The 25,801-nt window shown below is 36.7% G+C and overlaps 1 protein-coding gene across 2 annotated transcripts in view; it reads left to right on the top strand.

The window, feature by feature from the left end:
• HSD17B4 (hydroxysteroid 17-beta dehydrogenase 4) overlaps window positions 1-25,801 on the top strand; it is a 63,499-nt gene that overhangs the window by 14,626 nt on the left and 23,072 nt on the right. For both annotated transcript variants that reach the window (XM_085043243.1, XM_085043244.1), the window contains exons 10-17: window positions 261-285; window positions 1,917-2,045; window positions 9,056-9,162; window positions 9,846-10,079; window positions 10,485-10,536; window positions 11,847-11,918; window positions 13,417-13,520; window positions 16,199-16,264. In XM_085043243.1, coding sequence (XP_084899369.1) covers window positions 261-285; window positions 1,917-2,045; window positions 9,056-9,162; window positions 9,846-10,079; window positions 10,485-10,536; window positions 11,847-11,918; window positions 13,417-13,520; window positions 16,199-16,264 — 789 coding nt within the window. The remainder of the gene's footprint in view (window positions 1-260; window positions 286-1,916; window positions 2,046-9,055; window positions 9,163-9,845; window positions 10,080-10,484; window positions 10,537-11,846; window positions 11,919-13,416; window positions 13,521-16,198; window positions 16,265-25,801) is intronic.

Genomic DNA, 25,801 nt, shown 5'->3' on the forward strand with positions numbered 1-25,801 from the left:
TAACTTGCAGGAAGGATTAATTACCTAATTATGATATTCATTACAGGTATTGTCTTTAAGCTGCTAACTCATACATTGCATGGAAACTGTTTTATGTTGATCACATTCAGGTGCTTAACTAAACTGTTAAATACAACCAGCAGCAGTTCAGAAATTTTTAATGTTGAGTTTATTCTGGAATATAGTTTTGTTTCCCAACATTACTAAAGCTTTGCTTTGTGGCACGTTACAAACTGATCATATTATTTTTTTCTTGGCAGGTGGGAGCTGGATGGATTGGAAAATGTGAGTACTTTTTTGTTGCAGGATGGTTCTTTGAATTGACATCAAAGCTGTGCAGATTTTCTTTACAGTTAACCTGTATGCTCAAGACATTTTTTTTCAGGTGAGAAGATTAATAAAAGCTCAGGGTTCAGAGGAAACTGAACCCTACTAAACTTACATACAGTAAAAGTAACAAATCTAACTTCATGTGGGAAAAACTGGTAGGTTAGGTATGTGCATTGTTATGCATTTGAGCTAACAGTAACAGAAAATCTGCCTAAGTACCCTTAACTCTTGGATCCCAGGCATAATTTGAAGTAGAATTTGTGTTGCTAGGTATACATTGCTGCCTTTTCTTGATAATTTTATTTTTTCGTGATATAAAAGTAGCACATGCTGGTAAACAGGCAGCTTTTTCAATGCTTTCTATGTTAACTTACACTTCTATTAAAGTAGTGTGTATGCATGTTGAGGCAATTAGTCTTCTTAAATAACTAGTTGCCATGTCACCTCTGTATTTTCCTTGAGTGACTCCAGTAACTATGTTAAGTATGAATGTAAAGAAAACTTGCAGACAATACTGAGGACTTAGGGAAAGAAAAAATATTCAGCGTATGACGTATCTTGACATTCTTCCTAAATACATTGAACAAACATTAATTTTGATAACTGTTCCACTTTTCAGCCTACATGGGTATCACCAGTGGCTTGGAAGTAGGGCTGTTAGTTCAGGAAGTCATTTTATTTTTTTGAAAAAAAATTTTTTTTCCTTACTTGATAACCACTTACTTTACTACATTACATTACATTTCTAACTAACTGCACATGTTGTGTGTAACTGGAATAGTGTTTCCAGGAAGTGTGGTAAACAGTTTAAAAGAAGCAGGACAGCAGTACAAAACATCTCTCTGACCTGCACAAGGAGTCAGGTTTTAGTACAGCTGAAAATCTGCACTTTGAAAAAGAGAAAATACCATTTTTTGTCATTATAATGGCTATCGTTGAAGTTACTGAAATTAAACCAGGTTGTTAATACGGTACCAGTATGGCCTTATTCATTGGCTTTTGCTAATTGAGGACAAACCCTACGTGACTGTTTAAGTATTAGATTTACAGTTCAGGAAGTCTGTATCCTTATGGAACTAATTTCACATTGGCCTGACCAGTTTCTCTGAGGTTACAGTGTTGGAATACAACTTCAGAGACCATTTGGAGATCCTGGCTACTGGTATTAATGTTCTTTCATAGCTAACAAGTGGTTTTCACTTTTTCCCTGTAGTTTTCCATTCTTTCAGAAGTCTTTCAGAAGATGCCTAAGCGTTAGTAGTCAAAGTCATGTCAGAAGAGAAATCCTCTAAGTATATACTAAATACAATTTTTCAGCAGACAGGATCCTAAAACTAGTATTTCTGGAGAGTCTTTTGTAGCTTCAGTGAAGTTTAAAACCAGTGCTGTTCCCTTTCTAAATGCTTGTGAAAGCAGAGAGCCCTTTCAGTCCAGCTAGAAATTACACTGCTGAGTTACATTGGAGTACTTAACACGTTTCCTTTATTATACCATCTTGAAGACAGTGGCTGAGATGAAAGTTACCTGAAGTAATGAAAAGCTTCTTTGTCTCTAACTTAAACTTTCTGGCTCATGTTTCCCATTAGTGCGCTGGGAGCGATCCTTGGGTGCCATTGTCAGAGGAAAGAATCAGCCAATGACACCTGAAGCTGTGAGAGATAAATGGGAGAAGGTGTGTGACTTTGATAATGCCAGCAAACCCAGAAGCATCCAAGGTAAGGGAGACTTTTGAGAGCTGGGGTTGTTCAGCCTGGGGAAGAGGATGCTCTGGGGAGACTTTATTGCAGCCTTTCAGTACTTTACAGGGGCCTATGAGAAATATGGGAAAGATGGGACAAATATTATAGCAGGGCCTGCTGCCATAGGACAGTGCGTAAAGGTTTTAAACTAAAAGGGGATCAATTATATTAGATACAAGAGGGAAGATTTTTACAATGAGGTTGGTGAAACACTGGCAGAAGTTGCCCAGAGAGGTGGTGGGTGCCGCATGCCTGGAAATATTCAAGGTCTGGTCAGACTGGGCTCTGAGCAAACTAATTTTCTTGAAGATGTCCCTACTCAGGGGATTTGCAGGGAGGTTGGACTAGCTGCCCACTGGAGGTTCCTTCCAACCCAAACTGTGCTTTGATTCTCTGTATGTGGTTCCAAGATACCAAGCTATCTGGGGTAAGCAAAGCTTGGAAGAGCTTTCTTTCAAACATTTGCTGAAACTTCAAAACCTACAGAACCAGTGAATTTTTTTGTAAATGTGTTACATTAATAATTTACTGTTTCAGTATGATCAGATCTTTCTAAAGAAACTTTTATGTTCTTACCTATAGAATTAAGACATAATTTATCTTTCTTCAGGGTTTCTAGAGAAGTGACATCACTGTCGTTTTAAGCATTACAGTCAGAATGATGACAGTGTTTCGATTGTGCCTACATGCATTCAGCATAGTGTAATAGAGAGAATATATTTTCCTTTCAGTCCTGGAATCTTGGTTTTTGGTGAATGTCTCTCTATCAAAAAGCTCTGATTAAGTCTTGGGATATATCACAGCAAATAAGTTCTTATTGTGCCTTGTGTTCTTGGGTCACATCACCCTGCTGGCTGGAGACCAAAATGTTTTTCAATGCTTTGTTTAATTTGCTTGTTCCTTGCCAGCATTTAAGAGTGTAGGGCAGGAGGGAAAGAGGCATACTTATGTACAATGCCAGTTGAATTTCAAAGATACTTAAATGCACAGTAGATGTTTAAGCTGTCGATTCAGAAATCCATTAGGACGTTTTATTAAAAACCTTAGGGGTAGGCTTCTAGATGCCTATACTAAAACCGGGATATGGAAACACTTTCCTTTCCCTCACATCTTTGCACACTGGGAATGTAGCCATCCAAATAGTAGTTCTAGGTCACCTTACTGATCTTTGGCTTACAGATACCCTGTTTCTAAATGTGTGCAAGTTTGTACATGTTGTCTGTTCTGCTATGGAATGGTATTTATAACAACATACCAACTTTATCCCTTCTAATCTGTTCTGCAACCTGTCACATATACTGTGTTGTATTTATGCGTTGCTAGCAGAAAAGTGTTGTAGATGGGGATTTCTTTTCAAAGTTGCTTCAACATTATATATGGTATTTCACATCTGCCAGTTGATGCCATGAAGAATAAAAAAACTGAAGAAGATTTTGAACTCCTGAAGTAAAAGTGCTTACACTACAACGTGGCAGGTTTCCACTAGTCAGGAGGTCGTAAATACTACATTGGCATGAAATTTCCATGCCTTAGCTTCTTTTTCTTTATGAACTTAGCCAAGTTACAGCTTTTTCATTTTGGTGCCATCAAGCCACAGGTACTGAATAAAAACTTGTTCATTAATTGTTGTATTGTGTATTTGTGAGAATCTGCATTAGGGTTGAGGAAAATTCTCAAGTTAGCTGAATAAAATTTTTAGTTTTACTAGAAGTTTTTCTGCTGTCAAAGTCTCCACTTTATTGCATGAAGGTATCTGACTGTGACATAATGGAAACTAATTATAGTACTTGCATTAAAAATTAAAAAGTACAATCCTAATATCTGCAAGTTAAAACTCTTCCTGCAGAGTTCATTAATTTGAGTGATTTGATAGTGTGAAGAGCAATTGTGTACTAAACTTTGTATCTAGTAAAAAAGACCCCAAGCCCCCCAAAAAAAGCAATTAGATAAAGTGTTTGCTTTTAATGTAGCAGAAAACCTTGTAATCCAAGATGCTAATTTTGGTATTAATATATTTGCTATATTATATAAGAGAGGCTTGACTTTGTATTCACACAAGCAAAAGACACATAAGCAAAAAGACCAAATCAAGTGTGATGCAGAAGCTTCTGAATGTGTGGTGCATGGTGCAGTAGGTCACATGCACTGCATGTTGGTGTGTTTTCTCCTTGCCTCTGTGGTGTACTACTTGCTCTTGTATCATTGTCCAGTTCTTCCTGTTGTGGAAAGGGAGTCAGATTGTACTGTGATAGGGGCCATTCCTATCTTGCAGACTGTATACTGTACACAGCATTCTGTAGTATCTGTGGCACCAGTTAGCATGTTTACTTGTTCTGTTATCTGGGGAAGCATGTGTTACCCATATGAGACATTCTGTCTGAATATCCTCTTCAGTTGTGATGATGTGAGCCAGTTTCAGCTAAATAGAATATTTTATAGGTCTGCAATTGGCTCTTAGAAATTTGTGTGCATTTTTAATTCCCTTAGAAGCTATCTATTTACAGAGAACAACTTGAGTACTCTCATTGTTTGACTTATGGCACATCTCAAAAGCGTATGTCTGACATAGAAAATATTAATGCAGAATACATAGAATATGTGTGTATGTATGTAGGCACACTTTGTATATTAAAAAAGAATTTGCATAAGAGGAGAAGTGTTCCAGCTTCAGTGTCAGCTTTCCTTATATGTGTTAAAAAGGGTTTAAACGCTTGCACTGTTTTCTCCATTGTAAAAGCATATGGTTCATATGCAATGTCCCCTTTGGAAGGAGACCGCCTTTGTTGTGACTATTTTCAACCTTTGTTCTCCAGCTTAATCTTTTCCTGCTGTCTGCTAATGATTTGCTGTATAATAGCAGGCCATTCGGAGGTGGTGAACATTTAAGTTTTTAGCGGTCACTGGTAGTATAACAATTTAAAAAATACCCCCATACCAATAATAAAATAATTGTGTTAATTAAAAGGTTTTCTGCTGGGTTTGTTTCTGCCAAAATTATACCCTTTGGTGTAATTGTATATTTCTGGGGTCTTAAAAAGAACCTTACTCAGTGTGAGGAGTCTTACGTTAAAAAGTACAGATTGTCATAGTTAAGTCTACTGCTGAAGCCGTAATTTCAGATATCCTTCTGTGTTTACTGAAAAGTCTTGTCTTGTAACGCTCTGCTTTCCTGCTCAGTTTCAACTGGTAGTACTCAAAATGAATGCAAAATTTATCAGTGTCTAAACTTCACTTACCGGTTTAATTAGTGTTTCATCTTTCTTTTTGGGTAGTATGATATTGCATTGCTAGCTCATAATGATGTATTTGATCATAACCCTAAGTCCAGTATCGTATGCCAAGCAGCAGAAATGTGGGGAAGACTGAAATAAATTATGTGTTGAGACATCACACTTGCATGCTGCTGCAGCAGTCCCTGGAAGATGAAAGGAATATGTCAGTACTGGGGCTCTTACCTGGAAAAGTTATGTAACATAGTAATTCAGGGAGGTGGAAAAAGAACTTAACTTTTTTTTTCACTTTATTAAAAAAATCGAAAACAACAGCAACACCCTTCCCCCAGTTTTGCTGCCTGTATTTGATGATATTCTAAGAGCTTGCTTGAGCATCTTCAGGCATCCCAAAGGAGTAGCATCTTAAAAGTAGCTTTGATACGAGAGGATGAAAACCACCTTGAAACATAAAGAACAGTGTACACTTTTTGCTGATACTTTCAAAAAAGTTTGGGCCTGGAACCGTAGACATACCTCACACAGCTGACGTCTGTCATAGATACAAGGGAATAAAACCAGGAGTACTTGAAAGAGCATTTCATATTTGAAAAGCAATAAATGTGTTACTAAATGATTCTGGTGTAATCCAGTTCAAGTGCTTTTGCTGATTACAAATGTAACAGTAGGCCACAGTCTTTAAAAAATCCAAAACTAAAACAATTTTGATGAGACCTTCGGCATCAAGGATGGACAACATCACATCATACATTTAAAAAAAAATCAGAGAGGTGGGAATTCCCAACTTGTCAGTCTCACCTCTGTGCAGGGGAAGATCCTGGAGAACAGGGAAGTGGTGTGAGACAGCCAGTACAGATTCATGAAGGGCAAGTCCCGTCTGACCAGCCCAATGGCCTTCTGTGATGGAGTGACTATATTAGTGAGTAAGGGAAGGGCTATGAATGTAATCTGTCTGAACTTGTATAAGGCCTTTGACACAGTCCCCATAGTGCCTGTCTCTCTAAATTGCAGAGGTACAGATGTGATGAACTGTTCAGTGCAGGTGGTGTTGGTTGGTTGATCACATCCAGAGGGTAGTGGTCAGTGTCTCAATGTCTATGTGGAGATCAGTAATGAATGGTGTCCCTTGGGGGCCTGTATTGTGAACAGTACTGTGAGTGCACACTCTGCAAACTTGCTGAGGGTGCACTGGGCTGAGTGGTGTGGTGACACACCTGAGGGATGGGATGTCATCCGGAGGGACCTGGACAAGCTTGATGAGTGAGCCTGTGGGAACTTCATGAGCTTCTTCAATGCCAAGTGCAAGGTGGTGCACCTAGGTTGGGGCAAGCTCCAGTATCAATACAAGATGAAGGCATCAGAAACATCCCTCTGGAGAAAGACTTGGGAGATGCTGGTGGAGGAAAAGTTGGACAAAAGCTGGCAATGTGCACCTGCAGCCCAGAAGGTCAATTGTACCCTGGGATGCATCAAAAGAAACATGGCCAGCAGGTTGAGGGAAGTGACTTTGCCCCCAGGAAGTCTCATCTCTACTTGGAGTACGGCATCCAGCTCTGCAGTCTTCAGCACAGGAAAGACACAGACCAGCTGGAACAAGGCTAGAGGAGGCCTCAAAAGTGATCAAAGTGATGGAGCTCCTCTCCTAAAAGGAAAGGCTGAGAGAGTTGGGTTTGTTCGGTGTGGAGAAGGCTTCAGTGACATCTTTTTGCAGTCTTTTGGTAGTTAGTTTTTTCGCAGGGCCTGTTACAGCAGGATGAGGGATAATGGCCTGCTGTAACTAAGAGAGGGTTGATTTAGATGAGCTGTAAGAAGTTTTTTACAATGAGGACAGTTAAAAACTGGAATGGATTTTTCGGACAGGTAGTAGATGCCCCATCCTGTAAACATTCAAGGTCAGGTATGCCGAGGCTCTTGAGCAACTTCATCTAGTTGAATATGTATCTGATCGTTGCAGAGGAGTTGGTCTAGCTAACCTTTAAAGGTCTCTTCCAGCCCAAACTATGCTATGATTATGTGATCTCCTTAGTGTTCAGCCAGACATTAGTGAGCTCAACAGTTTTACTGTCCACTCGTATCATACGTTCTGGAAGAGGGACTCCTTGAAAAGGAGATTGTAGTATTGTGCACCATTATTAATTTACAGGTTACCTTTATATTGTTGGTTTTAATTAAGACATTTTGTCTAAAATGCATGTTGTTGATCTTTGGGTTTCACCATTAAAAGTGATCATTATATTCATTCATGTGAGTAGTTTGTCACCATGCTAAGTTGAGGAAACATTCAGGTTTACTTGGAGGTCAAGCCTGTGTTTTCCTGTGAAGATTTTAAAGTGATGTGAAACCTTCCTTTGGTTCCTGCAGAAAAAGTAGAAACAGTCTGTTACTTCTCCCAGTGTTGCAAAACCATGAATAAAAACTTTAGTAGTAGTCATGCTAAGGCTTGGAGGGATCAGTAGGCCTGAGTGTAAACACTGTTGTGTAGCGAAGTTGCCAGTAGCGATCAAAAGGATCAATAGAGCATACTGATGAGGGGAGAAAGACTTGTCTAAGGAATGTAGCTATAGAACAGTTTGTTTATTTAAGTAATCTGCTAAGTGGAGTGTGTGACTTATCTAATAGGGTGTAGTAGATTAATGATGATAAAGAATGTTCAGTTAACGAAAAACAAAGTCACAATGTAATCATAAATCAGGTAGATGTGTCTAGAAATCAAATTCGTTAAGATGAAGCAAATTGGAAAGAAAACATATATATACTCAGTGATTTTGTAGCAGGTTTGGGGGGCTCTGACTTTGGACATTAGTCCTCAGGTCCCCAGGGCCCTCAATAAAGCACCGCATAAAATAACTTCGGTTGTTTTGTGTTTCCTCGGTTCGGGCAACACCAGTAGCTCTATATTTCTTTTCTTATATTCATTTCATGAAATAGTTTAGGAAAACAAGATTCTACAAGACAGCATGCAGTTACCTTGCAGTAATAACTGCAATAACTTAGTAATAACTAAGAGTTATTGGAGCAGGGCTGTGTGATAGAACAGCATTGTGTTAGTCCAAACAGCAATGCAAGTCAGTGTGGGCACAGGGGTTTTGAAGTGGAGGAGAGTGACTCCAGATTAAGGTAGTTAAGTAATGATTTTGCACTCCTCTGATTTTTATTTTTCTGTGCAAGATTCTCATCACCTTTTGTATGATTCTTTCTAATGCTTAATATTGATCTTTAGCCATATTATGCTTCAAGGAATAAGCTGCTCTTGATGGCCAGTCTTTACCTTAGCTGAACTCAGCCACACATCATCTCACTTAAAATTGTCATTGTTCAGTCTCAGACTTACTTGCTTTTCTGTCTGTCTGTCTGATTCCAGAAAGAAGGTAACAGTCAGGAGATTAGACCTGTGACTTGTAGTGTAAATAACTTTTGTGATAAGATAATAGGTAGTAATTTTCAGATGCTTGTTTCTCTGAGAGTTGAAACATACAGTGCTCATTATCTTCTCCTTAACATGTGGAGATAGGTGTCATGGTTGATTTGTGGATGCAGAACTGATGTATAGAAATCACTTATGCTCTATTTTTGTGGGGGTGCTTGTTAAATACAGCACTGTGCTCAATTTGCAGATGTATATTTATTGTGTTTAAAAGTGAACTGAGAAATACCAAGGCTATATCGTACTTGGTAATGTGTTTGTTTTGTGTCTGTAACTCATGTGTGTCATGTATGGTTATCTATAAGTGAGTTTTCTTCAATTCCTTTCTCTAGAGTCCATAAGTGTATTGAGTGATGCTCTGAGTCAGATAGAATCTCAAGGGAGTGTTTCTATGAATTCAACAAGCTCTGGATCAGTGGTCTCTTCATCTGTTGACACGGTAAGTATATCTGTCTACCAACTGGACACAAAGGTGGGTGAAAACCTTGAGCAGAGAGACTTGTGCTGCTGGCCAGCTTGTACTATGGCTTGCTGTCTGCCAAAAGAAAGGTGGGGTTTAAACTGTGAAGGAGGGAAGCAGAACAAAAAATATCTCCAGGCTTCAGTCTGTATTTTTCTTATTAATGACTGGAAAACTTATGGGTGAATAAACTGAATAATGCAGAATCTAGGTGCTAGTAATCTCTGTTAGGCCTCTTTAATTAGGGTATTGTTCAGAAAAGGGGCAAGGCTTGGGTGGTGTTCGACAGTGTCATTTTGCTCTGGCTCCTTCTCTGTGGGTAATTTTTCCTTGTTACAGTCTTATGGTGTTAATTATTTCATCTGTGGCTTGTTTTAGAAAAAATCTTGTGCACTGCTGGGAGTGCAGCTGTATGAAGCTACACCATTTATTCTTGAAGTAGATTGCCTGAAGCAAGGCATAATGCCTTGCATTCATTCATTGTATTGCAATGAATTAATTAATATTTTATGGTATATTTATTACTCATACTTAATGTGTACATGTGACTGTAAAGAAGATGCTTAAATGTCAAGTTTGTCTCATAGAAGAATTATAGAAAGAGTGCAAGTTCAATATTAACTATTTTTAATTTTTATTTTATATTGACTTCTAATTTCCAGGCAGGCATTGTTGGCCGTGAATTGGCTACCAACGTGTATAAATATACTCACTTGGAGCCTATTCTATATGCTCTTGGTGTGGGAATGTCAACTAAGGATCCAGACCATCTAAAATTTCTCTTTGAAGGGAGTGAAGAGTTCTGCTGTTTACCCAGCTTTGGAGTAATTCCTGCTCAGACTTCCATGTTTGATGGTGTCCCTTCTCTTCCAGGACTAAATATTGATCTTGCAAAGGTATGGAAGAGTAAAGTAACTAATTTTGCTTATGTGTCATATAACTGTATGTTGACTTCAATTAGTATTTTTGTAACATTGTTAAGTACCCTTTGTTCTAGAAAAGTAAAATTCAGTGTTTGATATTCTTACATCATAAGAAATTATTCATTTACTTCATTTGTATAATGTGTCTTCCTACGATGATATGTATGATGAATTTGATATTAGATTTTAATTTCTGTTCACTATGCATTTTTTAAACTGCGTAAAACTTTATTTGAAAATACTTTGGGGATGAAGTTAGAAAAACAAAATAATAAAACTTGGGTTTTTTAAAATTTGTTTGCTCTCAACACTTTCTAAAATAGCTGTATATTGACTTGGGGGAGAAAGCCATCAATTGATAACACTTTCTTTACATAGATGCTGCATGGTGAGCAATATCTGGAGCTTTATAAACCATTACCAACTTCAGGTCAGTCCTTCTGTGTTGCTGATTTGTTTTTCACTGTGACAGCAGTTCCTGTAGTCATATTGTAAATGGACATAGAGAAGCTTTGTTTGAAACTGTATTACTGCATATCCCTTTTACAAGAAGTGGGGGAGAAGAGAGGCGACCTGTTGTGTCCTTGAAGGAATTCTGAAACTGCGTTTTGAGATCAGGTGTTGCTTTTCTATACTATACTTAGTAAAGTATGCTTAATCTTTGATACAGTAAGCAAATACACTACATGCCTATGTATTGTTCATATAATTTGATACTAATTACCAGAACTTTAAAATATTTTGGTAAGATTGTATCATAAAACTTTTGGGATGTTTACCTAAGAGCTCTTCAACATTGATTGCATCTGTGTGTATTGTGCCTATAAGAGGATAAGATTTAAATTATGTGTGTAAAGAAGAAATGGACATCTTAATGAGGAGGCTAAAAAACAATTGCTTTTCTTCCTGCTACAATTCTCGAGGTATTAGTTGCTGCAGTAGCAAATTCTTTTCAGAGATGGCTGACTTTTCATAGATTACAGCACCTGAGAGTTGTTAGAGTCATTCAGCATATGCATGTGTCTGAATTTCTTCATAGGTAGTTTTTAAAAATTAAGTTTTTGAGAGTGTAGCAGAAAAAAAATTGCAAGCCATAAACAAATGGCAGGACTTTTGCTGAAATAAAAAAGAGATATCTAAAAGTTACATTAACTTCAAGGAAATCCAATAATTAATAACGGATTGCCAGGATTTCATAAAGCTTTTTATTTTGGCATTCTATAGGCTGATGTATAAACATGTTTTTTGAGCAATGATCTCTTCAGCGACAAACTTCAGGGATCCCTGGCTCTGAGCTGAGCTTCTGTGGGACTGTGGTTGTCTCAGCTCTCTTGAAATCTGTGGACAATCCTTACATGATCAGCTATCTTTGACTAATGTGTTTGACTCTGAAAAGTGATGTGTGTTTAGCTCCAAATACATGAACTATAGCAAAATTCAATTAAAAAAATGCTCAAAACTTATTAAAAAACCGAAGCAAAACAATACTCAGCATCTTCAAACCAAGATATGCAAAGATTTCCAGATGCTGTTGTTGTGGTCGTGATGATTGTGATTACTGATTATGATGATGTTGATAATAATAATTACAATAATAATTAATAATAACAGCAACAATGATGATATTAGTAGGTAAGGAAGTTACTAAGTAAGATAGGTAGTAATAAAGTGTAAAGGGTTATCTATGGGCTTCATTCCTGAAGCAAAATGTTACAATGTGTCCATGTTCTTTTCTTACAGGACAATTAACTTCAGTTTCAACTGTTGCTGATATTCTTGACAAAGGATCAGGAGCAGTCTTGCTAATAGATGGTAAAACAGTTTATGACTTTTGAAGGGGGTGCAGTAAAATTTATTAGGCTTCATTTTTCAACTAGCTGTACCAGTAACTGCCAGCCCTTGACAGGAAACACTTGTACCTTATTAAATCTCAGTGAGATGTGGCTGTGTAATTGTTCTTGGGCAGTTAACATACTGACATAAGAACACTTTCTTCCTGTGTAGGTAGAACAATGCACCATGCAAACTGATCAAAGTGTAATTGTTCTTGGGTAGTTAACATACTGAAATAAGAACACTTTCTTCTTGTGTAGGTAGAATAATGCAGTATGGAAACTGATCAGAGTTCTTTAATAGTGATGAAACTTTTTCTTGCCTGAAGGCAGCCAGTTTATATTCTGCCACCCCACAGTAAGGGGTGTGTGTTTGCATGTTTGCATGTGTTTTGTGGGTGGTTTTGCAAGGGTTAATCAAATGTGCATGTTGTGTCAATCCATCTGAAAAGTGCTGATCTTAAGGAGCATGTCCTTAAGGAGCATTCCTTTTTCATGTCTACGTTATTTTATTCTAAACAAAACCCATTTCCTTCCTCTTGTATCCAAGTTAGAGGATCAGAATGTCTCCAGAAGTTGATAACTTGTAGTTTTCGGAATCTTGCTATCATTAGATGTGATTTTACCAATGTCCTTTGGGAAATCAGACAGCAAGAACAGGTTTAACAGGCAGTGAATCTCTAAATGCTGTTGACCTTTTATTCCTTCACTGGTCAGATAAAATGACAAAAGGTTTTTGCTGACCATTCCTCCTAGCTGTGTTTTGCTTTCACACTGGGCTAATGTGAAGCCTGTCTCTTCCTGCAAAATGCAAAAATTCTTTTTGTGAGCAGAGTCTCAGGAGTTTTTAAATTTCTTCTGGAAGTGGAAAGGAACATTATCAACAAACAATGCTGTGAATTCCAGTCTAAGGTGTAAGGGAATGAAATAGATATGAGCTGGAAATAGGAAGCTGAATCTCAAGTCAGTGTAAGAAGTCTAGCTTGTTCAAAAGAAGGGACAGGTGACCTTAAACTCTGGAACTCTTCTCATACAAGGTACTAGTACCACTTGTATGAGTTCATAATCTACTTTACACACTGAGTATTCTTAATAGCTTCTAATACATCATATTTTATGGTGGAATTCTATATTTAAATAAATTGCTAATCTGTCTGAGGTATTGAAATAAATCTAATTTCAGCACTTTTTTGTCAAATATTTTAGCACCTTGAATGTCACCACCATTTTGATCGCTCATTTTTTAATTTTAATGCTTTCATATAGATAAAGTTCATGATATTATTTGAAACAGATCATGAGTCTTCCCTCGTTGGGAAGTGACTTGCAACGGTGAAAGTGTGACCACTGTCTCTTCAGTTGCTAAAATGAACTTTTTCATGTTTCCAGCTGAACTTGTCTCATGTAGTAACACATGCTAGCTGTATGAAAAAAGAGATTGAAGACAATACATGACCTTCCTCTTTTTTGTCTTTCAGTGAATACCTATTGTGGAAAGGACCTAGTGTGTTATAATCAGTTCTCTTTGTTTTTTGTTGGAGCTGGTGGATTTGGTGGAAAACGAACATCAGAAAAGGCCAAGGTAAATTTACACATTTCCATATAAAAAACCAAAAAGCCCCAAAGTGCATGAAGACTTTTGTCAGCACTGCAGGAAAAATACTTGCTAAATGAGCTAGGAGGTATAAACTAGCATTTAAACAGTTTGGCTATGCAAACTCAGATGGAATTAAAATGCTTTTGTTCACTGCAGAACCTGAGTGAAAAGGTACTGTTCAGGACTTAGGAAACCAGTAGTTTTGTTTTGAGAGTTAGAGAGAAAAGTGAATTTCTAAACATTAAACAGATGAGATATTCCTACATTCAAATATTTGAAGTGGTAGATAAGGATTATCCTAATGGAAAGCAGTGTCAGGGTTGAGCTTGTAGTTTCTAGAAAAGATCTCTAGGTGTAGCTCTTTCGAAATCTATGTGTTTGCATGGAAGAGGCTTGGAAAGCATAAAGAGGAAAAGAGAAGTAGCATTACGGTTTGGAGCTGAACTTTTCTGTTTTTGGAGAGTTAGCAAGTAGTAAACAATGTCACATAAACACAGAATGTGTATGTCAGAAAGCCTGAAGTAGCTATTCAGGTACCTGACGTTGTCCTGTTCAATACCATGTTTGAGGGCAGTGTCACCTGTGACTGCATATTGTTTTTGTGAATTAGAGCTTTGAGGCACTACAGTAATAACAAGTTGAGTAAGTGGGTATGTTAAGCTCAGTATTTTTGAACATTTATAATGAAATACATAGGTTTCATATATCTGAAATACTGTAGATGACGTTCTTTGCGATTTTTGCATGTAACCTGGCAATTTTTTTTACTTAAATCTGTGCCAATTGTAGAGAAGTTTTACCATATATAACTTTACAAATCACATCCTGAAATGCCTGCTGCTTCAAAGAGCCTCTGTACAGTGTAAAAAAATTCACAGGAAATTCCTGCAGATAGTGTATGGAGGTCGTTGAAGGAACCCTTAATTCTTCTGCAATCAGATTTTACAAGCTGTAAATGTAAAAAAAAAACTAAAACAAGCCCTATGGTTCAAAGGAAAGGTGGCTAACCTATAGTGGTGATGTCAGTGAGTCCAGTATAGTACCTTGGCACTTCTTAGTTAAACGTTGCATTTTAGACAACTGCAATTTCTTCTCTCTATTTAGTGAAGTATAAGAATGTTATGTGAATTTACATTTTTAAAATATTTAGAATACCTGTTTCAGGTAGCTCCTTGCTCTGATAGAAAAAATCCCACAATGTAGTCTCATTAAAACAACACAATGATACAGCAATTTCAACACAGGCACCTGCATGCAAGAGACCAGTTTCAAATGGTGAATTTTCCTACTTTTTTTTTTTTCTCCTTGCAGCCCTTCCCAATTAAAAAGAGTTTCATGCCCCTCTGTGCAAAAAGAAATCCCAAGCTGATGAGGCATGTTATAGTGTGACTTCTTGTCACTTTAGACTTTTATTGTATTTGAAAATTTTATTGCAATTTCAGAGGAACAGGTTGAGGTATATGATGAGCAGCATGTTGTGTAAGTCTCTTCTTGAGTTGAGGGTTTCCTGACCTGCTGATAAAGGGGTTTCATTCATTATTCATATGTTGACTAATTTTCATGGCTCAGTAGGTAGAGCTGAGCTTCTTTAAACCAGCTGGAATTAGATTGGCAAGCCATGCTTGTTTTGAAAGCATGTTCAGGTAATGTTACCAAGCTGGTTGTGTCGGTCCACTGTGATTCTCTGAAGTGACAAAGGAGGAGTGGTGTTGCCAAGTCTTCCACCCAAGAAACAGTCTTGCTCTGCTGTTAATAAACAGGGAAGAGCCTTTGCTTTTGTTAGACATGAAACTACACTTGGTTTCTTTTGATTTTGCTTTTCTTTGGTAAAGACCTTACACAAATTAAGTAAAATTCATACAAGTGAGAATCAATTTGCTTCTTTTAATTTGAGAGCTTATGCCAGTTTCTTTCTGAGGTTTTTTGTTTGTTTTGAAAACACAAGGATAGAGGAGGAAAAAAGAATTCAGTTACCTTAATAGCTTGAATTGGGTATAGTGTCCTTTATGTTTATCATGGTCTAGGATGTTCTCTTTCAGTCTGTTGGCAAAATGTATATCTTCAAAACTGTACTATGAAGCTGTAGATTGCACAAAGAATAGCTTTTTTTGCAGTAATGTGGGGCTTAATGTGCAGCATGTAATTGCAAAAAAAAAAAAAGAAAAAGAAAAAAGTGTGAAACAAAAAGACACTGAAAGCTCTTAAAGGTGAAAAGTGATGTAATATAGTCCATGGGTGAGGAAATAAACAATTTTGTTCTTCATTGTGCCTTTTAAAGTATTATTTTAAAAGCTTCATTTGTGTTTCTGTGTTCCAAGACATTATATTCTGTGAGACAGCTGTTTTTTTCTGAGGGAATAGTTCTAGCTGGAGTTTTTTTTGATAACTTGGAAGAAATGTTATCAAACTCATCAGGTGTACCATGTAACTGTAGGCACGATCTGATGCTTCAGGATCACTATCTTTGTAAGGCTAAGCTTGATAAGAGATCTTTTCTGGACTAAATATTTTTTTCTGTTTGTTCATAAATGTCAAAAGGATAGGAGGACCCTTGAATTGGTAAACAGTGTTTCTTTTTATACATAACTGGTATATTTCTGGCATTAGGTATGTATAAAAACTTTTGCTGTGAAATATTAATAATACTGTTACTTTTGCTTTAGTTAACAGCAGATCCACCCAAGAGACCCCCTGATGCTGTAATATCTGATGTCACAACAACTGATCAGGTAAAGCTTTGTGTGCTTTAGGTGTGGAAATCTTTGTTTTGTTTGGAGAAAGGCGTTTTAAATGATACTAACTAATAGTTCAGGTTTTATCATATATCTCAGGTATTTATTTGTGTTTATTTATGTTTATGTCTGTGGACATGTATGTGCGTGTATGGATGTATAAAGCTTTCTTCTAGCTTATGACAGTGTGTTCAATGTACTACGTAAAACATTTTTTTCTTGAGACTGATGAAGTTTTATAATTGTTTATTACAAATTTTGCATAGAAGGAGGAGATGAATGTTTGTATTCTGTTGTACTTTTTGAAAAAAAGGTTCAGGTTTCCTGAAATTTACCCCACAAGATGCAAGCAAACACATTGTAACAAAAAAAAAAGTTCTCGTAGCTCACAGTTTTGAAAAAAATTGAATTTGTGTAGTAGGAGGAGTAAGGGTATACCTGAAATACTGACAGACACCTGTCCAGGTGTGTTTCTATCTGTCCACACTCCCAGTGTTGCACAGGCATCTGCTTTCCCCAGGCAGAAGCCTGTGCAAAGATATAGAAACTCCTTTCAAGGTAAATATGCAGGTGTCAGACAAATGAGTAAGTCTGAAGCTGCCAACATTAGGACACTAATGAGTAGTGTTTTCTAAAGCAACTTAGTCATGGCAGGAGACTGTAGCTTTTGAAGACAGAATTAAAATATTGACCATTAGCTGAACTGTGGTAATTGTGATGTCTGCTTAGCCTCTCTCTGATTACATATGGAGTAATTAAGTGCTTCAAGTCCAGGTTAGCCCTACACACTTCAGCAAGGAGAGAGCCAAGATCAGCATTTTTGTTTCTCTCACTGATGTACTAGCTGCATCCTAAAATTCACAGCATCAGTCTAGGAGATAGAGGTGTCTAATTCTTGTCACGATTGTTCATCCAAAATTGGCAAGGTGAGGAAGGAGCAGGGAGTGGTGAGGGAGAACTTTGTTCCTGGGAGGTGGCTAAATGTAGTGGAAGGTGCTCTCCAGCAGCTGACCCTTTATTAGGTAAGATACAGCATCTCTAAAGGTCCTGTATTTAAAAGTATTTATTTTGACCGTTGGAAAGGTTCTCCACTGCATGATTATATTGGAACTAATTCCAGGCCCATAAATTTTCATACAGTATTTATGATTGCCTTCTTCATATGGGAATTTTAGTTTCTGAGCTTTATGTCCAGAATTGTTATTGTGTATAAAATGCTCAAAGTTCATGAGATAAAAGATAGTAATGACCCTATAATGGAGAAGCTGGGAAGCTTTGCTACTGCAGAATTGATTCTTGGAAATAAAAAGTAGCGGAGAGTAGTCATTTCACTTGGTTTATTTTAAGATCTACTCTGACAGGTAGTTATATAAAGAGAATTACAGTCCAGTTAGAAGTTAGAGAAGCCACAGACAGTGGACTTCGATAATCACAAGAAGGCTTCTCTACTCAATTATTCCATAGCATCTGTGTTTCAGTGATGATGACAGGAGAGGTGTTCAGGAGTGGGGAATGTGTAGTGCTCGGGAACTTTATGGACAGATACAGACTTTCTTGTGAAGGACAGCTTGGGAAAAAGTTTTACATTTACCAAGATTTTACATTTATGTGGAATGACACATAGCTACCCGAAATCTTCTTTAAAAAGTGGAAGCTGGCACACAAATTGCTTCCAAGTTTCTGAATTTCTTAGTGTTTAAATGAAAAGTGTGTTGGCAGAAATGACTGTTCAGCTATTCAGATAGCTATTCAGCTATTGAATTGGTACAGAGTATAAGACAGACTGGAAGAGTCAGTTTGCAGATGGCATTTGATTTAACATAAACTGTACTAATATCCAGTGATATTTGTCACACTCAGTTTTTGTGTTAACATAATTACATGGCTAAACTGCTCTTCATAATTAGCATTTTCCCCCTTAACTTTTCATATCATGACCATGTAATAAACTCTCTAATAAACAGACTTCCATGCATATTTTAGAAATATTTACACACCTGTTTCACTGAACATAATGATAGTGGTTACCTTGAGAATTTATTCAGTTCTAACTCTGTTGCAGTGGGTTTTTTCTAAGAGGAAGAATGTTCGAGACCAAATGAAGCACTGCTTTAGTGAAGAGGATACTGGGACTGGAGGGCTAAATAACTGTTTTTGCCCATCATTGTGTGTTCAGTGTAAGAGAGGGTGCAGCCACCTACAGTTCCTTGAAAAGTCTTTGTGCTATGTGACCATTGACGGAACAAAGTAATCCCTTTGGTTAGTGTTATCAAAGACTAATAGCAGGAGGTATAATGTATGTTTATCCTTCTCAGATCTGTACTCATTTCTGAGAAGTTCTTTAAATTCTGGCCAGTGCTTATGAATGAGTTGCAGTGCCATGATGTAAGCTGCTTAAAGGTGAAAGTGGATAAGAAAAATTTAGAAGTATCTGATCTTCTAAAAGCCTTTAGGGTTTAAAATTACATCTTACTGAAGAAGGACATAAAATATTTCTTCTATATTCATTAATTCTTCTGCAAAGAACTGGATGACAGTTTTTCCATCTTGCCCCAGAGATGTGCATGTGTGGCGGTATTTTTCTAGCTTGTTCTCTCTCAGTAACCTGAGCTTTGCTTTACTAGACATAGTGCCATAAATCTTTTGAATTAAATAGACCTTCTGACAGAAGATCAAGACGTCTAGAGGGTGTTTGACTATTAGCCATTAGCAAGGAATGAATCATTCAATTTCAACCCTATAGGGAATGTTTAATGTAGTTACAGAGCTTTTGTCCTGACGATTTTCAGACTGGGGGCTTAAATTAATCAATCAAGCTGATTTTGCTGAATGGTTACTAATGCAATGAAAAATAACAGGCAGGGAATGACCTCTATCTCTGGAGAATTTTGTCTTCATGTAGCTTTCACTCTCTTCCTAAATGTGTTGATTTCTTGGGAACTCATTTTCTGGTGACATACAAGGTAAGCTGCAGTGGTGATTTACAGTAGATAATACCTTAAATAATGCAAGTAACTTTTGAGGAAGGAAACAAATAAGATGTCTTCAATTTGTTGTGGACTTTGTGGTTTGTTGGAGGTTTTTTTTTGTTTGTTTGCTCATGGAAAAACTCAGTGTTCTGATATTTTACAAGTTTCCTTCCAAAAAACTGTTCTCTCTCTTCAAGTATCAGAAATAATATTCAGAACACACAGTGTAGTGACATCAAATAAACAGCATAGCAGTACTGCATAAGATGAAATTTTTCATGAAGTTGTTCCACTTTTACTGTTCTCTGTTTTCTCCGCCCTTTTCTGAAAGCTACCTATTTTGTGTGCTGTATGATAAAACTAAAGCTGTAGTATGTGGAGTTTGCAGGACTTCCAAGTTGCTGTTAGTGTCAGGTCATCTCAGTAGAACATCTAATAATTTTACAAAATATTTGCCAGTAGAAAAATTCTCCTTGCTTACAGCAGTATAATGTATTTCACTAAAACGGTCTGCCGCATTGAATTCTGACTCTATGTCCTTGTTACTTGTATCGATAGGGAGAAATAGACATGAAAAAAGTAAAAAGGACCATTTAGACAGGTTTTGAGAAACATGGTGTCTCAACCTGTAATGCTTTTGAACCAGCATGTATACATGCAGCATCATGTGAGCTATCATGTGTAGATTTCTGCCACAGCTACTTTTCCATGCAACTTGGGTGTCTCAAGCACACGGTACTTCTGCTCTGAGGCTTCCAGGGTCAGGCAGTTTGGCCATTTTTGCTTTCAAGATTTTTAAAGTCTTCTTTAGAGCTGGTGAAACTTAGCCTGATACTGGTCTCTTGAAGGAGCTTATTTATATCCTGTCATTTTTGAGTTGCTTTAATTTGGAAAACTGTGATACTGTTTTAAGTGTTACAGATACTTAAAAAGATAAAAATTCCAAGTAAAGGTTGTGGGTTTTGTAGTCTTAATCTACTTTGTGTGCAATGTTTAATGATAGAGTTTTCAGTGATACAGGCATGAATGGTATGTTTGTTTCCCTCTTCTTCAGGAACTCATTCCACATTCGAAGGAGAGGGCTGTAGGCATGAGATGAGACAGTGTAGGAAGTCAGTTTTCCTGTGTTGTTTCAAGAAGTTATGTTCTGAGAAAGAGTAATGAGAGGAAAACTATCTCATTGTTAGAGACTGATTGGCACTGCAGTTTGACAGTGGATTTTCTGTACTTTGGTCTGTCGGCAGCTGTCGCTGAAATATCCTCAAACGTGGGTGCTCCCTAATGACTGGCAGGAGAGGATTGGATGGTGGAATTTGGAAGATGGGAGTAGTACTAGCAGGAGGATATCTGAGCATCACAGGCTGAATTTAAATCAACAGGGGCTGTGTTCTGACCTTGTACACTATACATAAAAAATGTGTGATGCTTTAAAAAACTAGGCCTTCAAATGTTGCACTGGGGGCTGGAATTTGTTTCTGATGCTGACAATTACAGCCCTTTCTCCTGTAGTTTCTAATCTATAGAGCAAGGATATTTATAAATGTTTGAGGCATTGTAATTGTACAGAGAATGTTAAAAGGAGTGGCATATGGTGATACGGTGATTCTTCTGGATGTGATACAGTGAGCAGCATAAAAAAGAGACATATATACATTCTGTATATGTTAGTGGAATATAATGATTCTTTATTCGTTCAGAGATTTTGAGAGAGATTCAGTAAATCATTCCTAGACTAATCTGAAAAAACTGTATAAAGCCTTCAGTTCCAGGTGTGAATCTAGCACTGATTGACAGCATGTGAAGAAATTGCTGGTTTTTAGTGGTTTGGGGTTTTTTTCAAACATATAGTTATTTTTCAGTCTCTCTGAAAGAGGAGTATATAATTGGCCCCTGTCCTGTTTGAAGTAGTGTTATCAGCATCCTGTGACTAAGACTGCGGGAGTCACTTTCCCTTCCTGAGTCATTCTCAGTCCTGCAGTCCTGCTCATACTGCAGCTACCTGAGTTTAGTTTTTCAGTATGTCAAATTCAGCTAAAATTACAGTTCTTGATGTAGCTGGAAACAATTGTGAAGACAATTATGCAGAAATCTAGTTTGTTGTAAAAATGTGCACTTTCCAATAAAAACATACTAAAAAGAATTCTTGGAATGAAAGAGGGGCATGGGAAGCATTTAATGAATGGTTAATGAATTATTAAGCTAAAATCTACTGTGAAATGTTTTCTGCCTGTTGCCAGCAAGTCCATTATTGTGAGGCTTTGCTTTATGTCTGAGGATGGTGTGTTAAGACCCTTACAAGCTTCTGTGCAGTTGGAATGTAAATACTTCTCTGTGGAAAGCCATCTTTTATTCTACAGTCTTCATATGTATTTTCATCCTAAGCATATGTAAATATTTGTGTTTTTAGAGAATGATGTGGGAAGAAACAGAAAGACCCAAATTATCAATAGCTGGCTCCGAGCCTGGTGTCAGTGGCACAATTTTGGCTTTTTTGATCGTGGGTCAATTTGCACAACAGCAGGCCTGCTGTCAACAGATGGGGTACACCTGTCTCAAAGGGGTAAAAGATCCTTTGCATTGGAGTTAACAGGGCTCATTAAATGAGTTTGTTTAGTAATTTCAGTGTGTAGAGGTGGTACTCTCAGAACTATTGTATAGTGTTTATAGCAGTAATAACTTTGAAAATTTGCTATATATTATGATACTAATGCCAAGGTTTATATAGCCCTCAGTTGTCTGTGTTTATTCCTGTGGGGAAGATCAGAATGTAATTTTTTAATCATGGCAATTGTGACAAATAGTTGAGGGCTTGGATTATGGTAGAATTTTCTGTGTTAAGGCGATAAAAGAAGAAAGAGTACTAGTCTGGTAGTCAATTTGTTTAAACATGATGGTCTTCCTTACCAACTTTGTTTCCTCCCCTTATCTATGTGTGTCTTGGTGGAGACTATAAAAATTGTTATTCCATTTGAAGGTGCCCAAAATGAAGTGATTTTTCCTTTTTAATGTAGAGAGGCGTTGTTAAGGGAAAGGCTTCTTGTATATTGGCCATGCTACTGAAAAATGAGTAATGTGTTATGAAGCCTCTGTCAGAATATGTAAGTTGATACAAAATTTGAAGAATATTTGGTATGGACAAACAAAATACATAAATAATGCGAGGTGGGGAAGTTTTATATACAGTGAATTACTTAAGTACTGTGGTAAATTTGAGCCATTGAAGCATCACCACTGCCAGTTTAACTGGAAATTTTCACTGTTCTTAATGTGAGTGAGAGCTCATTGGCACATGCAGACGAGGTTGTGGCTGTTTTTCTTCACAAGATGGCTTGACTACTTTTGCTCTTAAATTCAGCTGTTAAAGTATGCATTCATACATGTCCGTGGACATACATACATGAATTCATATATATAGACATGTACTTGGTAAGGTAAGCTCTTGGGTAGAGCTATTGATCTGCCCAGCTAGAAGGGAAAATACGTGGATAGTTGGCTTCCTTTTTCAGTAGCTTTACCACTGACCTTTATTACTGTCTGCAGTAAGACTGAAAAATTGGCACAGACAGGTTTGATATCGCCTTTTTATTGTGGTCTGGCAGAACTCCTAAGTTGTTAGGAAATGAGACTTGACAGTTTGTGTTATTAATTGGAGAAGAATTTAACTATATTATGAGGGACTTCAATCTAATGCTCCACATCAATTGATTCTTGTAATCCTCTAAGGATGCATCTTTGGTTGGTTGGTTTTTTATGGTTTTTTTTTTTTTTTCCCAGATGCTGTCAAACATGAAAAGTCCTTATTCGAGAAACAGGGAAAGTAGAGCCAACAAGGCTTTAAAACAGTTCTGTTACCATGTTGACTGTAGTTTATATAAAGAAGACTTACCAAAAATTGTAGTAAATGAAATTGGTTGGCACACCTGATTTGGCTGCACTGAATCTGAAAAAGCCTACTGTAACTGTTTTATTCAGTTCAGCCTGTGTGTTTTCTAGCTGTGACCATTGCCACTGTAGTTATTGAAAATACAAAAAAAGTATAATTTCCCAGAGTCATATGTCAGACTTTTAGTTAAATATGTGGACCACATTTAATTCTCTGAACCCAGTCATTTTCTCACTGCTACATTTGTTTTGTTAGCAAAGCACAAGTATCTTTTACTACAGTAATTTTAAAAAGCATTTGGTACAAGTATTGTCTCCCAAGTAGTGCTTACTATCACTCTAAATAAATGGCTTGTTCTTACTACAGCTTTAGTAAACAACATCTGCATAGCTAGATTTGAGTTTTTGGCTTAACACAGAAATTTGTCTTTTTTTAATGATACATAAATTGAATTTTCCAGTACTGAAATGAAATGTTATTTGGGTAGAATTAAAATTTATTGCAGCAGCTCTTTTGTGGAAACAGCCTCCTTACAACTTTTGCAAAAATTCAAATTAATTAAAGAATGAAAGTAAGACCTTAGAATTTTAATTTAGCTAAGAAGTTATTTAATTATTTAATATGTGGCAATTTTTTTCTAATTTGTGAATGTAATTTTGCTGTTAGATTTTAGACTCTTTTGAAAGAAAACTGCAGTAACGAAGGGGGATAATCTACCTTGTTGAGAATTCGGTTGAACAATTCTCTTTGGATTGTCAGTTTTAAATTTACTTGTTTGAAAATAAACTATGGGTCTGTCCTTCAGTAAAAATCTCTTTCATAGTGTTATAACTTTGATATATTCAGCAAATTATTTGCCCTCTCTGTAGTCCTTTTCAGTGTGAAACACAGACCCAACTGAACTTCAGTCTTACACTAGTATGAAATTTCCAGTCTTCACTATTTTCCTAAGAAATTATAGGATTAATTAGAAGATAATCGGGAAAAAAAAAAAAAAAAGAAAAAAAATAAAGTTTATAGTAAATACACATTTTGGGCAAAAGTAAAATTACAGTTAGACATTTCGGATCCCCTGATGTCATCTTATTGATACTTTTTTTTCAAAAGGAAAAGTGTTTCTAAGACAGTAAACAAATATGTAAACAGCCACAGAGAAGTATTAGCTTACTATTTGCCCTTCTGATGTTTGCATGCTTATGCTATGGTGCAGTCTAGGATTTTCTTCTTGCTGTTTTTAATGCGTGTCTCCAACGCTCAGGGAAAGCAGTGACAAGCTCTTTATATTCCAGCTTAACTGAGACTCAAACCACATGCTTGTGTTGATGAAAGTTGCTATGAGAAATAAGAGAGAGGTAGAGCTTAGTGTTAAAGCTGTAGATAGGTGAAGAAATGACCCGAATATTAATGGATTAAAACATAAAACAAATGGATTATGGTTTAAAATTATAATACCAGTTCAGAACCTCTTTAGTAACACTATCTGCTTCAGACTTGATACAATAAACAGTGTTACACATATTTTGGAAAATTCTTGCTTTTGTCCATCTTTTTTTTTTATCCTTGCCTTTGAGAAATCTGAGCTTCTTTCTTCCAAACAGAATTTGGCCCAGTTTACCTTCATTCAGATAAATACATACAATTTTTTATAGTCCTAGTTCAAAATGATGGGAAAAAATATTTACTGATAAAGTGTTCCAAAGGCCACTAATGTGCTTGAATAAAATACAAATTGTTTTCAGTTAAAAAGCTTTTTTCAATTAAGTCCATGTTCCATTTGTATATGTCATCAAGTTATGCTACTAAATTCTTGGAATCTTCATTAGTTAATATGGTGTACTGATTTTCTCTGTACTTCTGGGAAATTTGTACTAGAGAATACACCACAGTCATTAAGTCACTGGATTTCACTGGAATCTGTTGATCAGAGTTAAATTTTTTTTGCAGAAGTATGCACAGGTTGGCTTTTCATATTTCTCATAATATGGACTGCTGGCTGCTGTGCATGTACAGCAAATACAAGATTTGATAATGAAAATGCTGAAGCTCCACAGGGACAGAAACCTGAAGTATAGTAGCCATATTCTTTATGGTTTCTCACGTTAATTCACATTCACAGTGTATAAAACACACAAAATCTGTATTTCTCTACTTTTTTACTAATGAAAGAGAATATTTAACATGAAGCAAAAGTCTTCTAGAAAGTATGGAGTGTTACTTTGGGGTTTTGTTTCTTTGTTTTTAATACTGGGATCAGCTACCCATGAATCTGCTACAAGGGAAGTGTATCACAATTTAAAAGGAAAAAAAATTAAGGATTCTTCTGATCTCTGTAAGACGAATCTGTTTTTGGAAAAAGATGATTGTGTGTGTTACAAAAAAAAGTCATATATATGCTTTGGATTTACATTGTGGGTAAATTTGTCATGGAAAACACTCTATAAAATTAGACGTCAAACTGAAGAATCCATGAACAAATTGTAGAAAATGCATTGCTTCACTGTTGCCAAATTTTAGTGAAGCTGGATCTGTATTTCAGCTGAGTAGGTTATTTCATTCTCCCATTAAGCACTTATATTATTTTCTTTTGGAGTAAGACCACACATAGTTCTTAGCACATTTTCCTGGAGCTTTGGCAATTTGCTGCGCGGTTATAATTAATTTCTATTTTACCTACTTTGTTGT

This window comes from Lichenostomus cassidix, chromosome Z (assembly GCF_008360975.1).
Source record: "Lichenostomus cassidix isolate B80296 chromosome Z, HeHo_3.0, whole genome shotgun sequence".
Taxonomy (NCBI): Eukaryota; Metazoa; Chordata; class Aves; order Passeriformes; family Meliphagidae; genus Lichenostomus; species Lichenostomus cassidix.